This window comes from Camelina sativa, chromosome 6 (genome assembly GCF_000633955.1).
Source record: "Camelina sativa cultivar DH55 chromosome 6, Cs, whole genome shotgun sequence".
NCBI classification, from domain to species: domain Eukaryota; kingdom Viridiplantae; phylum Streptophyta; class Magnoliopsida; order Brassicales; family Brassicaceae; genus Camelina; species Camelina sativa.
In genome coordinates, this window is record NC_025690.1 from 18,786,800 (window position 1) to 18,802,996 (window position 16,197).

The 16,197-nt window shown below is 36.2% G+C and overlaps 3 protein-coding genes and 1 long non-coding RNA gene across 7 annotated transcripts; 2 read left to right on the forward strand and 2 right to left on the reverse strand.

The window, feature by feature from the left end:
- LOC104792216 (solanesyl diphosphate synthase 3, chloroplastic/mitochondrial) lies at positions 95–3,443 on the forward strand. 3 transcript variants are annotated; one of them, XM_010518309.2, is made up of 11 exons: positions 95–419; positions 903–995; positions 1,248–1,328; positions 1,439–1,510; positions 1,610–1,741; positions 1,834–1,920; positions 2,027–2,098; positions 2,277–2,362; positions 2,572–2,704; positions 2,782–2,970; positions 3,045–3,443. In XM_010518309.2, exons 1-11 carry the CDS (start codon positions 273–275, stop codon positions 3,222–3,224), a joined length of 1,272 nt encoding a protein of 423 aa, XP_010516611.1. In that variant the 5' UTR covers positions 95–272; the 3' UTR covers positions 3,225–3,443. The 3 variants fall into 3 exon arrangements, with proteins under 3 accessions (XP_010516611.1, XP_010516612.1, XP_019102460.1); XM_010518310.2 differs by having other exon boundaries at positions 331–419; positions 900–995; positions 1,227–1,328; XM_019246915.1 differs by having other exon boundaries at positions 331–419; positions 900–995.
- Positions 3,550–6,470, reverse strand: LOC104792217 (protein PLASTID TRANSCRIPTIONALLY ACTIVE 12). Of its 2 annotated transcripts, none has more exons than XM_010518312.1 (11): positions 6,317–6,470; positions 6,076–6,132; positions 5,947–5,993; positions 5,145–5,834; positions 4,953–5,065; positions 4,623–4,882; positions 4,423–4,544; positions 4,278–4,346; positions 4,131–4,184; positions 3,942–4,037; positions 3,550–3,817 (listed from the first exon to the last, which is right to left on the reverse strand). In XM_010518312.1, the coding sequence occupies exons 2-11, from the start codon at positions 6,110–6,112 to the stop codon at positions 3,713–3,715; spliced, it is 1,593 nt and encodes a 530-aa protein (XP_010516614.1). In that variant the 5' UTR covers positions 6,113–6,132; positions 6,317–6,470; the 3' UTR covers positions 3,550–3,712. The 2 variants fall into 2 exon arrangements, with proteins under 2 accessions (XP_010516614.1, XP_010516615.1); XM_010518313.1 differs by having other exon boundaries at positions 6,331–6,469.
- On the forward strand, positions 7,264–9,148 carry LOC104792220. Its single transcript, XR_769036.2, has 4 exons — positions 7,264–7,462; positions 7,980–8,392; positions 8,606–8,749; positions 8,868–9,148. It is a non-coding gene; the product is annotated as an uncharacterized LOC104792220 (long non-coding RNA).
- LOC104792221 (protein kinase PINOID-like) lies at positions 13,556–15,622 on the reverse strand. The gene is made up of 2 exons (XM_010518314.1): positions 14,857–15,622; positions 13,556–14,508 (listed from the first exon to the last, which is right to left on the reverse strand). Exons 1-2 carry the CDS (start codon positions 15,414–15,416, stop codon positions 13,737–13,739), a joined length of 1,332 nt encoding a protein of 443 aa, XP_010516616.1. The 5' UTR covers positions 15,417–15,622; the 3' UTR covers positions 13,556–13,736.

Below are 16,197 nucleotides of genomic sequence, written 5' to 3' on the forward strand. Positions count from 1 at the left end.
GGGGGGGGGGGGGTAAGAGTAGACACTTTGACTTTAAACTTGGTAAAAAGTAAAAACAAAATGCAATAATTTACTAACAGTTTCATGGCTGAGGTTCGTCTTCGTCATTTAATAATTTTTAGTGCCCTGAGTGAGTCGGCTGCGTTCTCTTGACTAGTTGGGTTCTTCTTCTTCTTCTCCTTCTTCTCCAGATTCACAATAAATTCGCAAACGAGAACAAGTCTGAGGCCTCTTTTGGTTTTTATTTCCTTTGTTTCGTCGATCCGTAAAGAATGATATTCACGAGGGCTGTTTCACGGGTTTCTTCAAAGTTTCTGAGAAACCGTAGCTTCTATGGTTGCTCTCAATCTATTGCTTCTCATCGTCTCTCAATCCTTCCCGATCAGGGTCACTCTTGTTCTGACGTCTCTACACACAAGGTTATTTTAACATTTTCTCTCTTTGCGTCTATGTAATTCATAGAGGAAAACAAAATACCCTGATTAGGGTTTTAGAAGTTGCAATTTTTAGAGATGTAAATTAGGTTTTTAGATTTATGATCTGTGTTGTTGATTCTCTAATCATTACCCACCATGGGTATAGTGTTTTATTGAATAAAGGTTTCGTTTTTATTTTGCCCATCTATTATTTTGGGAATTTGTTTGAACTAAAATTTTTCCCTTTTTCCTTTTTTTTTTTTTTTTTGTCGTTTGGAGAATAATGGAGTAATTAGCCAAAGCTAGTGTTCACCTTTCTACGTTTTAATAATGCACTAAGAAAGTTTGTTCTATGGATATTTCATGGATCCTATTAGTGTGTGAGAGAGGGGATAAGAAAATGGTTGAAACAGATTAGTTTGTTTTATGTGTAATGTAGAATCGGTGACCTAACCAATGTGTTATTTCTTTGTGATGTTTTAGTAGGGTTACGTTTGCAGAACGACATATTCATTGAAATCTCCGGTTTTTGGTGGATTTAGTCATCAACTATATCACCAGAGCAGCTCATTAGTTGAGGTTTGTTCTTATTTCCCTTACTCAGTTCTCTATGATCCTTACTCTATCGTTGATCTTTCACATATACTTCAACTTTGGACATTGCTTCACTTGTATAAGAACAAACTGTCAACACCCTACTGTTAGTTTCTTAATTTAATCTCATTGTTTGTTACTGATCTTATTCAGATGGTCATTTTTTGTTGTTGTTGATTATTGCTAAAACTCCTTTTCTTTTTCGACTGCTGAAAGAGTAAGATTGTCCTTTCCTAGGAGGAGCTTGACCCGTTTTCGCTTGTTGCTGATGAGCTGTCACTTCTTAGTAATAAGTTGAGAGAGATGGTAGTTGCAGAGGTAGGTGGCCTTTTTTCATTCTTTCGTACTCATTGTGCGCATAAAGGTGCGGAGGGAGCTTATATACTGCTGGATTTAATGCTCTGAAGCTAATCTATTCTGCTGTTCAGGTTCCGAAGCTTGCCTCTGCCGCTGAGTACTTCTTCAAAAGGGGTGTGCAAGGAAAACAGTTTCGTTCAACTGTAAGGACCATAATCTCTTTTTTGTTTCCATATCTTGTCTTCATGTTCAGATTCAATTTCTCTCTAGGTATCATAACCGCTCTGGTTTCATGTTTGTAGATTTTGTTGTTGATGGCGACAGCGCTGAATGTACGCGTACCAGAAGTATTGGTTGGTGAATCAGCAGATATAGTCACATCAGAGTTACGCGTAAGGCAACGGGGTATTGCTGAAATCACTGAAATGATACATGTGAGTTTACTCATAACACTCATGAAACATCAAGATCCAGTATCCTCCCCTTTTTAGTTTTTTTCCAATTAGTAATGCTTGGGTCATTGTAGGTTGCAAGCCTCCTGCATGATGATGTCTTGGATGATGCCGATACAAGGCGTGGTGTTGGCTCCTTAAATGTTGTAATGGGTAACAAGGTACTCACTTGACAGTAGAAGCTACTGTCTTAGACATGATTAATTTTGTTTTTTGGCGATTGTGCTTCAATTAGATATGAAGATCAAAATTGGCTTCACGTTGTAGATGTCGGTATTAGCAGGAGACTTCTTGCTCTCCCGTGCTTGTGGGGCTCTCGCTGCTCTGAAGAACACAGAGGTAAACTAAGAAACTTTATACCCTCGTACTTTTTGTCATTACTTTTTTTAAGATACGGCGATTGATAGTCTATTTTAAACCTGCCGTCATAGAATCTTGAATCAATGACATCAGTCCTAAGAATTAATTATCATTTTTCTTTGAAGCTAAACGTATTCTCTGTGTCTCTCTTTTGTAGGTTGTAGCGTTACTTGCAACTGCTGTAGAACATCTTGTTACCGGTGAAACCATGGAAATAACAAGTACAACCGAGCAGCGTTATAGGTAAAAATCCTCTTCTCTGGTCAAATATAGCCATAATAAAAGACTACTCAATTCTTGTATGCTACTCAATGATTGAGTAGACTACACAATAAAAGACTACTCAATCTATGTTTGAGAGTCAAAACAAGGGTCGATTATTGCGACTTGTAAGAAATGGATAACATATAATTTTGTGATTGTCACATATGGTTTTTTTTTCATGACTGCAGTATGGAGTACTACATGCAGAAGACATATTATAAGACAGCATCATTAATCTCTAACAGCTGCAAAGCGGTTGCTGTTCTCACTGGACAAACAGCGGAAGTTGCCGTGTTAGCTTTTGAGTATGGGAAGAATCTGGTTCGTTGTCATCTTATGAATGGCTCTATTGTAACTACGTTTTCTTACAGATGTTTGATTAGTTTTTAATTCTTCAGGGTTTAGCATTCCAATTGATAGACGACATTCTTGATTTCACGGGGACTTCTGCCTCTCTCGGAAAGGGATCTTTATCAGATATCCGCCATGGAGTCATAACAGCCCCAATTCTCTTTGCCATGGAAGAATTTCCTCAACTACGTGAAGTTGTTGATCGAGTTGAAAAAGATCCGACGAATGTTGACATTGTAAGTTTGAAAGAAACAAAACTCCTAAAAACTCTAATACGTTATCAAAGATTCTAATATGATTATCGCAACAGGCTTTAGAGTATCTTGGGAAGAGCAAGGGAATACAGAGGGCAAGAGAGTTAGCCATGGAACATGCTAATCTCGCGGCAGCTGCAATCGGGTCTCTACCTGAAACAGATAACGAAGATGTCAAAAGATCGAGGCGGGCACTTATTGACTTGACCCATAGGGTCATCACAAGAAACAAGTGAGACTTAAGAAATGTTCCTCTTTATACACACCGAAGCATCTTCGTAAACATGATGAGGTTTCAATTTCATTCCATTCCATTTGTAGGATTTTGTTGTCCAATTCGTTTTCACGAGATAATAATGTTGGACAAGTTGTGGCTTTCATTTCAAACACAACATAGATGGAAAGAAAAATAGACAGTGATAGTAATTGTGAAATCATTTCTTGCGAATTTGGTTTAGGTCTTGTTTTTTTAACAGATTTTTCTGATTCAAACTATCTTCCAAAACCCAAGCTGAACTATGTCGGAGTCGGAGGAACTAGTTGACATGCAATGCAATCAAGTATAGAATTGATGTTTTTCATATGGTACAATCCTTTTTCAAAACTCAAAACATTCCAAAAATGTTACTATCGCCCCAAATAAACTCAAATTTTCAAGTATAAAATCTAAATGATTAATAACGTCTTTACATTGGACTGGAAAGAAACACAAAAAAAACCAGGTCTAAGGATCAGCCTCCTCTTCAAAATCCATGAGAAAATCTGTTAAGTTCTCAGAATCATCAACGGCCTCGTCTAGAGACATCCGACCTTCCTTCTTTGGTTTAGGCTGTATAGAAAACCAAAAACATAACATCAACACACAACACATTTATATTTTAAAGGCGGCTAAAGTTGAATGTGGCTTTTGATAGCAGACTAAGGACAAATACTCTGCTGCTATCAGCTTTTACCTTGGCGGTTCTAAGCTCAGGGGTACTCTTCAAGACACTCCAGTTCCTGGGCACTTTCTCGTCGACTTTTTCTACATCTGCATCGTCTTCCTCATCCTATCAATAGAAAAAGTCCAGAGAAGTTTCATGATAACATCAAGAAACAATGAAGAACGAAGAAGAGGATCTAATGTAATTGATGATACTCACATCGTTTTCACCAATATCAACAGCTTGTGCCATTGCATCATCAATGTCAGGCACCTGCATTCATACGATATATCAAACAAACCCTTGAGATACCTCATTATCTCAATGAGAGTTGTGTGAAAGAGAACAAAAGATAGGTCACTTTACCTCGAGCTGCTCGGTTTTCTCTTTTACCAGTAGTGCTTCATGCATCTCTCTTGAGATGACTTTCCCATTCTGATCAAACCAGAAACAAAGAAAACAATCAGACCAAGAAAGATAAGGGACGTTGGTTTGAGCAAAGCAGACTAACCTCCTTTAGATAAGAGAGCATATTTGGTGTCGGCTCATGAAAATCGGGTCCTCTGAAATCCATAACTGCATTAGGATCTTGAATGTAGTTGATTGTCGGGTAAACAGGATCCCCGCCCCATACTGCACGAAACCGAGAAAGTTAATTGAACAGTTGAATATATCCATGACGAGTTAAGTATAACTGTTAAAGTTTCTTACTTTGCTTTATTTGATCCTCCCTCATCCGCATTGCTAAAGGATCTCTCTTGATCCTAATATCAGCTCCCATCATTATCCTGTATTCTCGATCTGTTTGATGAGAGAACATCTCAATCAGTTGTGTGTTTTCATCTTCACCTGTCTCTTCAAAATGCTTCTGTACAGCTTCTCGTGACGTGTCTCTCTTCCATGCTTTTACCCATTCAGAATAAAAAGCCATGGGACCTTCTTTTGCTAATCTCTCCCGCTCAGCTTGCAGCCTGAGAGAATGAAAACTCAAAAATAAAAAATCCTAATAAAACAGATGTTAACTCGTTAGATTAAAGATACCTCTCTTCTTTGAAAAGATGCCTTCTTGCTCTATAAAGAGAAGTTTCCGTGAGTGTTGGTTCTTTCCCATAGAGCTTTACTTGTCCTGTTTCTGCCATTGCCTTGAGAAAAACCTGCAACAAACATAATGTATCAAACATTATGCAAAAAGGCACATTGGTTAAACACAGAAAAATCATTGTAAGGACTGACCGTTTCGACATCAGGACGTCTTCTCTGCCATCTTGACCATTGTTCTTTCTCCGGTTTTCTCCAGTTCCACCACGATTCATCGCCAGTGAGTGTCTTTTCAATCTCTTTCTTTTTCGTAGGATCGATAAAAGGATGTGGCCGTCCAAGCTTTTTGTCTAATTCAAAACCAGTCTCCTCTTCTTTTCTCCCAAACTCGTTGTCATATACAACAAACCCGTCAGAGGAATCGTTTTCCTCTTCTTCAGAGCTATCCTCAGAATCCGAAACTTCATCACTCGTTTCAACAACAGTCACATTATCCTCAGTTGCTTTCCGATTCTTCTTTCTCCTACTCCCAGGGTTCTTCCCATAGGAAGGGAAACTCGAAGACTCACCAGCTGGTTGAGGAGCTCTAGCAGCTCTAACCCTGCTCGAAGTTCCTTCAGGCCAATAGTCCTCACCTGGAATGCTAGCTCGAGCCCCGGATGCTGGCTCGAGTTTTCCAGAAGTTGAATCCATGTAACTATAGTAAGGATGCCTCTCAACAGTCACATACTCAAATCCTTCTTTAATCTTTTTATTGCCTTCACTTGCATCATTATCATCTTCATCTTCTTTCTTGCATTTGATACAATGTCGCAATGACCGATCCCCAAAAGTAATCCCAACATGTAATCTCTTAATTGGAAATCCGCATTTACTAACCCGCCTCTACATATAATAAACAAATTGTTACCAGTTTGACATCTTGAAACAGCTCAAAATGTGTCCAGTGTCCACAATAGCTCAACTAGGTTGCTCTAAAATCAAAACAAGAACAAACCTGGAAGATACAATTACTGAACGTTCCACTCTCTGTGCATACTTTACCTATCGGAGAAAAAACAAAAGCCAGAATCAGAATTAGAAAAATGGGAAAAGGGATAAAAGAAACAGAGCTGATGAAACCAACCTCGGTAGAGCCAAGAGGTGGTTGATATTGACGCCATTCACACTTTTTTACTTGCCACTGTATCATCATTTACATAAACAATAGATTCAATTATGCTCAGAATCAAAATGAAACAAGCACAACTATAAGCCCAGATAAGAAAAGCCTGATCGAAACCAAATTCTCTAAGCAAAATCCGATCTTTAAGCTTTTGTACAACGCTTCACACTTGAATTTTGAGAAGAAAATTTAAAGTACGAACCTTTTTTGTTGTACCTGGAGATTCTGTAGGAAGGGTTGTTCAATTATCTGAGAGATGAGTTGAGCTCTATCATGGAGGTTGATTTTGAATGATCGAAGAGGTTTTTGCTTCAGAAGTGTTTTTTTTTTTTTTTTTTTTTTTCACTTTCTAGTTTTGGGGTTTATCNATGTCTCCTGCGTATAACAAATCTGTAGTTATCTCGATACACGCGTTCCACGCGCCGGTGTTGAAATGTTAATTTATGAAGAGGAAGTTAATGGGCTTTATATATATATCGAAGGCCCAGTTTTGTGGATCTTGCAAAATTGGTAGGATTTGACCCGACGACATGATATGCTTGCCCAAAGAGCTCCCCTAAGTCCACCGGTAGAGGAGCTACGAGGAACACCCGGTTACATTTTGGAATACTACAAGTGAGATCTACCACTACTAAAATTTGTTATTTCTCATTACCTATCACCCATCTCAGAAACATTATTAAACTTACAAATATACAGAAAGATTTGATCTTCTTCTAAAAATATATTGAATAAACTCTTTTAAAACTGAAGTTATGCTACAAAAAGAAAATTGTTTATCAGATTGTGCATGTGAACACAAGTTAGTTTTGTTAAATAGCTTTGCAAAATACAATTAAGATTTATACTTTTAAAAAATACTACCATTTTTAGATGTTTTTTCCACCATGGAGAATAATAATATAGTGGACTAATGAAAGTGTTATACGAAAACATAACTCATAGAGTCATACTCAGACCAATCCCATTGCACAACTCATGAGTATGTCTTTGATTTTTTTTTTTTTTTAAGTAAATGAAAAATAATGTTTTAATTGTGAATTATGAGAGAGCTGTGTATCTGCACCCATTTTTTAAGATACTCACAGACCCGCGACGTGTCACTTATCTAGTGGTTAAGATTTATTTTGTTTTATTTTTGGTTTTTTTCTTTTTCTTTTATTCATTTGCTGCCCTCTCTCTCTTTCGATACCACCGAAACAACGAAGAAACATGAATCGTTTATCAAAATCGTGGAAAACAAAACAATCGACTTTCTGATCGGTTTCCAGATAAAATTGATCACTCATCATCGTCTTCTTCTTGCTGAGATTTGTCCTTCTTGGTTTCACGGAACATATTGTATCAGGTATGGATCTCGATGTCTCTGTTCTAAGATGACATGAAGATTTAATTATCTCTATCTGTTTTGTTTGATTGCTTAGCATTAGCCTCTTAATTTGTGGTTTAGTGATTGTGATATACCTTCTTTAAGCTTTTGGGGTTGATGATTTTTGCAACTTTGATTTCAATTTGATCTACTTGATGTTTAGTTCAAGTTTTAATTAGTGGTTGTGTTTAGCTAAGGTTTGTGTTTTGTGTTTAGTTAAAATTTGTGTTTTGTGTTTTTAGTATGTATCGTTTTAATCAATGTTTAAAGTATGTTTAGTGAATGTCTGTGTTTAGTTGATGAAACGACTTAATCAATGATATCTCATGCTTTAAAAGTTATTGAGTTTGTGTCAATGGACAAGCACATTTGTAGTGAATTGTTTTCTGTCGAAAACCACAGCCAGACCATGAAGTCGAAAACATGACAGGATAGGTTCTGTTTATTTGTACTGTGTGGCTCTGCTTATTGAGGACTCTCTTTTTATGTTTCGCAGGTAACCCGAAGAAAAATGTTTCTGTTCTTATAACTACAGCTAAGTAGTTCTGCTCTTGTTTTCTTTTCGTGAGTTTTGTTTGATGGTTCTGTTCTGTTATGTTTTCTGTTCTGTTATGCTTTTGGTTATGTTATGCTTTTGTGGAATTAGCGTTGTTTTACAGTGAGATCTTTAGATTCATTGGATTTGCTTTCTGATATTTATTGGATTTATTGGATTTGAGAGCATTGTTTGATGGATTTTGGAATCTTTGGCTTAAGGTTAAATCAACACTAGCGATGCAAATCTTCAACCCAAGATTGTTGATGATTGAGTCTGACTGTTTGTTCTGTTTTTTTTTGGGGATATGTAGGTGAGAATTCAGCTAGAGACGTCACGATTGTATAAACAAGCTGGTGTTAATCCATTGACAGGTACTTCTCTAGAAGTTATAAGTTTTGTATTCCAGTTTTTGCTTACCCAATTTTGCTGACTCTTGTTGTTTTGATGTTGTTTTGATGTTAGGTTGCTTACAAACTTTAGCAACCATCATGTCTCTTTTTGAACAATTAGAGAGACGAAATAAGTTAGTTGGTAAAGATTGTTATTTATTCTCAATGTGTGCTTGAATTTTGTTTTTCTTGCAGGGGCTTTTCACAGACGGTTTCTTATTGTCTCCCATGTTTATATAGCAAGAGAGAAGCGGATTTCTTTTCACAGTTGGTTTCTTTTCACAGACGGTTTCGTTTAGAGGAAAGTTTGGCCATGTTTATATAGCAAGAGAGAAGCGGGTAAGTGTGTGTCTTATTTTACAATCAATGTTGTTGTTTTTGAGTTATTCACAGAAAGATTTGTTGGAGATGATGATGATGAACGATGTCTTTCTTCTTATATGCATATTTGAAACAGGTTGTTTCAGAGAAGGCGCTGCTCTGCGTTTGGTACATGTAAATTTCCATTTGTATTTTCACGAAAAAGCTTTGATCTTTAACCATTTGTATCTCTACTGAGTTTTCTCATGAATCCCCAACGATTTGAGGAGGCATTTCGAGATAAATATATGGTGTGTTTGTCTCTTCCCATTTGTATGAAGTTTTTTGTATCTGCTTCTTGCCTTTGTTCTCCTTTTATGCACTTGTGTATTTTTAAAACACAATTTTTAATAAAAATAATAAGACACTAAGAGATGACTAATGGGAGGAAAAAAATAAAAACAAGGGTGTAAGGATGTAAACTTAGATTAATATTATTAAAAGTTAGTGACATTCAAACGAGGATGTGGAATGGGAATCTCAAGTAGTTAACGCCATGAAGTTGAAATAAATACTAGTACAAAAACACTACTACTATATGATTTGCACTGAAGCGTATGGTTTTGGACCCAACGTGAGTGGCAATTGGCTAATGTGGTCTGAACCAATATTAAATGGGGTCTGACCAGACACATCATTGACATTACGGTATCACTCAAAGGCCTATTTTAACCTAAAAATCCCTACTTTTTTTTATTACATTAATTAATACCACTGCTTAATTCAAACCTCGCAAAACGACGATAATATATTTACTTCTTCTACTCTGTAGTAGACAATAATAATAATATTTTCTTTATTGATCTGAATTGTGGCAGAGGTAGACCACGTAAGACTATACCACAAGGTCTCTGACTAGGCACAAGTTTCTGTGACCCGCACGCGCCTAACGTCACGTTTTGAACTCTTCGTGCAACGGGACTATCTATACATGTATGTAGTAGTATTTTTTTTGGTTATGGTCAACTTTTTTCTTTTTCTTACAAAATACTGCTTCCGTTTTATAATATAAGAAGTTTTAGAGGTTTTTGTTTGTTTTAGAATGTAAGATGTTTTTACTTTTTGAAGAAACTTTTAGATTACTTTTATATTTTTTTATTATTTATTTTATGCAATTTTATTTTTAATTGGTTAAACTTTTTAAAAATAAACATTTCTTATTATGCATAACTAAAATATTTTATATTTTGAAATGAAAGGACTAATAAGAATACTAAAAGATAAATTGTAATATAAACCCACAAAGAAATACTACTTCACATGGATGGATACTATTACTATCTTCTAGAGTTTAAAAAAAAAAAAGAAAAATGAATGGGAAACTGTAGTTTGATGCTTTTTGTGACCGTTAATAAATGAGTGGCTGGCTAATTGGAAATCTCGTCAACCTTTTTCTCTGCGACATAACATAATTCATTTCCACAAGTAATTGGAACAGAATCTCACAAGTGGCGACGTGTCCTGACCGTCACGTGGCATCTATCCGTTCGCTTAATGTAGTACAGTATATGTTACATGTGTATAATATAGCAGCGACGACGAGAATAATCACCTCGATGAGTATAGTGAGTAGATGTCGACATGTCATGAGGATTTTAGCAGAGAGACATACATGCATACTAGTATTACACAAACAAACACCTAACAAATTTCAATAGGTTTTACAATTCGCAAAGTTTATATTGGAGTTACTCACAAACAAATGCATTTTGTTAAAATGTTGATCAAAGCTGCTGGTGTACTTATTTCTACTAAAAAATCAGATATTTTTTTCTTTGTTTTGTTGATTCTAACATGTGATCGCATTATGATTAGATTAAACACTTATGTAGTAATATTACTAATGAAGTTAAAACAAAGGAGTGGTGGGGCAGAGAGAAGACAAGAGCGGGACAGTGGCATAAATCAGACTGGTGAAGCTGTCCCTTATGCTGTTGGGTACATCCCATGTGTTGTCACACTTCTCTTCTCTTCTTTCTTTTATTTTTTTATTTAATTAAGATCTAACAAATCATGTTATTCTATGTGTGTTTTCAATTATTAATTACAATTATTCTATATTCATTCATATCTATTGTTCACAAGCTTAAGTCCGATGATACAAGAAAATGGTTATTTAATGTGTGTATATGGATATACCCGATCACCTACTATATATGTTCCCTTGTATTTGTGTGGCAACGAGACAAATATCAAGTTTAAAGCTAGACCAGAGATAGAAATAAACAAACATTTATATGTGAAATGATTTTCTTTTTATATAATTTTGTCAAGTGTGGGGATTTATATGCAAATCTTAATTAGTCACTGAACAAGTGCAACTTACAATGTTCTTAATTAATTGTACATCAAACTAACTCTAGTTTCCTACCAACCTCAAACAACTATGTACTCTTGCTAATAACAACGTCATCACAAACTTTCAAATCAAAACGTCGTGTGGGAGATGAAACTGACATTCGACTAAATAGAGAAAGAATCTTGAGGAAGAGCCTCGGTCGTAGTGGCATCATATTAGTTGTCATTAAAAACATAAATAGCTTGGAGAGAACCATGCTTAATACCATACCATGCTTAATACCATTACGAACAGATTGTGACAGTGGATCTTTGAGTTTAATAAGCTTATGATCAAATATAATGTGTACCAATTAATGAATGCATATTATGCATTGCAGACTTGTTATGGCAGAAAAAGCTTAGTTGAGTTGGTGATTTGAATCTTAAAACTTGTGACAAAAGCATCTTCAAACGATTGAAGAAGTTAAATCAAGTTACAAGTGGTTACTACTCGCATATCATTAATGTTAGTTAGACTCACTTTGATTTGATCCTTGGATTTCAATTCTCAGAATACATATAGAGATGGATTTCTTGAACTTTGGATAAGTTGTCTACTTAGCAACTGCAAATTAAAGCATTCAAACACATAAACGTTGAATAGTATCTTGGCCAAAAATAACCAACGTTTAGTATACGTTGTGTTAATTTGGTATGTGAAACTGATTCAATTTATCAAATGAGAAAAGGAGAAAAAAACATAATTCAGTTATCCAATAATTGTTTACGAAATAGTAGTATTTAAGTGCATGGGAAGTTTCTCGGGTCCACGTAGGCGAGTGAGAATGGAATAATGACAAGTTACAAACCTCGGTTTCTGCGAAAGAAACACCTCTCCCTATAACAAGACTTTGACTTTTGAGTTTCTGTTACTATATTTTTATGTTTTTTCTTCAATGCGTAAACAGTAAAATAGTAGCATTATCTACTTATTTTTAATCTCGTGGTAATTATTGTGACAACAGAAGACGTGACGGTAATCTTGTGTGTGGTCCATGTTTACACATTTTAGGAGAGACAAAACTTCTATGCATTGTCCAAAACAATTTGTATTGAATTGTCTAATCATTGACATTTCAGCTTTATTATTTTCTGTTTCTCTCCTTTCTTTTTTACTTACATTTTCACGGTGGTGTGTGTGCTTATATGGTTTCTAATTATGGAATAGTCATTCCATTTCTGGCTCTACTACTAATCTCTTTTATAATTTTCTTAGCCTGTTAAAATTCATAACAAATCTCTTCAGTGTAAAGAGATTGTTTTTATGTATAGTTTATATAGATACTCATAACTATCACATCATGTTACTGATTTACAGTTATTTGTTTTTAGTATTAGTCAACTATGGGCTTAAATCATAGTATCATATACCAGTATATAAATATTAATAAAGAGAGGTAGGTAAATCAAGCAATGTTGGTTGGTTGGTCGAACAATGTACTAGTATTAACTTCATTAATGCTCGACGTGGTGAATATAATGTGAGCAAAAAAAGTACGTATACCTTGTTTGTGTTACTCATAAGATAGACAAAACCATCAAGCTATATAACTCTCTCTTCTCTTTTAAATTTTAATTATGTTTAGTTTACACACTTACTTATATTTAATCGGAGTATTGCTCTGGAGACAAATCCTCTTTACGCAATCCAAAGGCAAAGGGCCTTTTGTTAGTTTCTAAGGGATGAACTTGGGAACATGCTTCAAACATGCCCAAAATTTTCAGCTGAATTATTCACCTACTTGCTTTAAACTCCAGACTTTTAAAATACATTCTCCAATTATAATTATGAATGCATGTATCTAGTGAAAACGATTTATGACATTAAACATATTGATACCACTTTATATAAGCTTAAACGGGTATACTATACGAATGCCTTGCATACTTTATTATAGGAAGAAAACAATTTCGTCTTTGCCGTCTATATATAGTTTATTAATGTTCTCTTAATTAAGTTGAAACTGAACAGAAGGAATCGAAAGCAGAAGAGATCATGCAACTGGTCGGATCTAGTAAAGCAGTTCCCTACCCTTATGGATAACGTTTTTATTTCGCCCTTTTTTGACATTCGAAAGAAAGACTCGTAGAGGTTATAAACAAAGAGCAAATATGACTTCCATGTGTTACACAATTGTCAAAAGTGGAATCTTCTTCTTTTCTTTTTCTATACTATACCCGTCAAACTCAAAAAAGTCTACGCGTGACGAGTTTTAATATAAATTACTAGTTCTAGAATTTTTTTTTGACATAGCGGTGAAAAGATGTTGTAACAAGAACATGTAAGAAATGTTTGACTAAAATGGTCAATTATATATAATGCCAATTATGTCCAATACCATTAAGTCTTAACTTGTTCCCAAGTTCCGAAGATTTGATAATGATGATAATTATGAAATAGATTAGTTCACATTAATCAGTTTGTTGTACAAATCGCGTGAAAAGTCACCTAAGTTTTTTAATATATTAAGTCAGATAAACAAAAATATTAAAAATTAAAGACTGAAAAAAAAAAATGGACAGCTTCGAGGGAATATATACAGCTATCGTCACAAGGCGGTCACCAAAAACCCTGGCACCGACCTCAACCGACTAACCACGTGGTGCTAATCTCAACCGTTTAATATCAAAAGTAATCGAACGCCGCTGGTTTGTTACTACTTCTACCACCGAACGTCGCCGATTTTACCGGCCTCTTGACGCCGGAGGAAGGAATCTCCGGCGGAGTTAGTGTACGGATGAGCGCAAAGTTTAGACCTTTGAAAAAAGGATGTACTTTGACCTCCGCCGCGCCTCGACGTGACCCGAGTCGTTTAGTCGGGTCTTTGTTAAGCAGTCCGGAAATCAAACTCCTCGCGTGGAGCTCGAACATCGTCGCCGGCGAATTGGTCGGGAAACTCAACTGTCTTTTCACGATGTTACGGAGGATGACGTCATTAGTCGGCGCTACGAACGGAGTCTTGCCGTAAATCATCTCGTAGAGGAACACACCAAAGGCCCACCAGTCAACGGCATTACCATGCGACCCACCTGAAGCCACCTCTGGCGCCACGTACTCATGCGTACCAACGAACGAACCGGACCGGGCTGTAACCGGTTCAGCAACGAAGAGACGGTTCGGTTCTAAAGTCTGAACCTTTTTAGACCGCAAGACACGGTGGAAAAGCCTAGCGAGACGAGTGAGCCGTCGAGGTGAACGGAGCTGCTGTTGATTCTCCGGAGACGATGAAGAAGATTCAACGGCGGCGATTGAGTCGGAGCGTAAGGAGAGGTCAAAGTCAGAGAGCATAATGTGACCGTCCGATCTAACTAAGATATTTTCAGGCTTTAGATCTCTGTAGATGATACCAAGCATATGTAGATATTCTAACGCTACTAATACTTCGGCCGCGTAAAATCTGTAATTAACCAAAAAACCAAAAAAAAAACAAGTTGGATTAGAACATGTAACGTTTAATTAAGGTTAAAAATAATTAAAGCTGGTAATAAAAAGAAAACAATTATTGTGATGGGTTTTGAAAAAGACTCTTTCATAACAATTCAAAGAACTGGAAAAGACAGACATGATAAGAACAGGTCTGTGTTCTTGCAGGACAAGATAACAAATTATGTACAGGTACAGAGTCAATGCATTGCATGCAACCAAAAAAAAAAAAAAAAATCAACATTACATTGTTCATTTTAATTATTATTCTTATTTGAAAATTTTGAATATTATACAAATAATAAAAATAAATATAATTTACCTGGTGGAGGAAAGGGTGAATCTCCGGTGAGGCTGTTTATGACGGAGAGAGTGTAAATCACCGCCGGAGCAATACTCCATGACGATACAAGAGAAATGAGAAGCTTCGAACTCGGCATAAAGAGTCGGCAAAAAAGGATGGTCAAGCATTTTGAGAATCGTTTTCTCCATCTCTGCTCTATGCATTTTCTTCTTCAAGGCAAGGGCTTCTTTGTCAACTACTTTCATAGCGAAATACGAGCTCCGGCTCTCTTCCTCTTCTCCGGCGAGACGGCATAAGTAGACGGTACCGATGTCTCCGGCGCCGATACGGCGCATGAGGCGAAAATCTCGGAAGGTTAGGCCGTGTTTTTTCCGCCGTCGGATCTCTGAGTAAGCGAAATCTGAGGAACGGTGTGGTTTGAGAGAGAGGAAGCTTTCTTCTTCGGGGATAATCGCGGTGGTTGACGACGGCGGCGCGTCGAATGATAAACGGCTGAAGCTACTGCAGCTCTCTGTTCCGCTGCTGATAGGTGAGTTTGTTGTTTCTAAACTCATCTCACCGTCTGATTCTCGTAACATGGTGGGGGGAAAAAAATCAAGAAATGGGTAAGAGATGGTTCAAGAAATTGAAATCTGAAAAGAGAAAGAGGACTAATGAAAGTGATGAAACAGAATAGAATCTTTTTGAAGTGGCATTGAGTTTTGATAAAGAGAGATGAAGATTTAAGGGTTTATGATTTGAGAAGAAGAAGAAGAAGAAGAAGTTTTTTTTTTTATTTTGTTCTCAGAAGTTGAGAGAGAAGAAGAGAACTGACGAGTTTTAGTTTAGAGAGAGACGATGAAGAGAAAGTTGGTGAGGGGTATTTATGCGTGTGAGGTTATAACAGTAAAAAGACTTTTACACTTTACAGACTCTTTTTTTGACTGTGGTTAAATTTCAAAGTCGGGGGTGTTTACTTGATTGCACTTTTCAACGCGTGTGGAGAGGTAAACAGAAAAATGAAAGAAGAGAAGCAACAAAAATAAAACGAAAGGACTTGATGACGTAAGCGATATGACACGTGTGGGACGTTGTCACGTGCTTGAAAGTGTAGCAGTAGCTTCCTTTACCCAATTAAAGTATATTTTACTATCTTCTTACATAATTTTTTTTTGTGTGTGTGGGTATTAGATTAGATAATACTAGTATATATTTGTGTTCGAGATTGATGACATACAGATTTTATGAATTAAAATTTTATGATTAGAGGTTAGAAATACATTCTAATTATATAGTTTGTCTTCCTCGTGAGTGAGAGTTGAAGTGAACTAGAGAGAACTCATGGGAACTGGGAACATAACCCAAAAACTCAGCTATTGA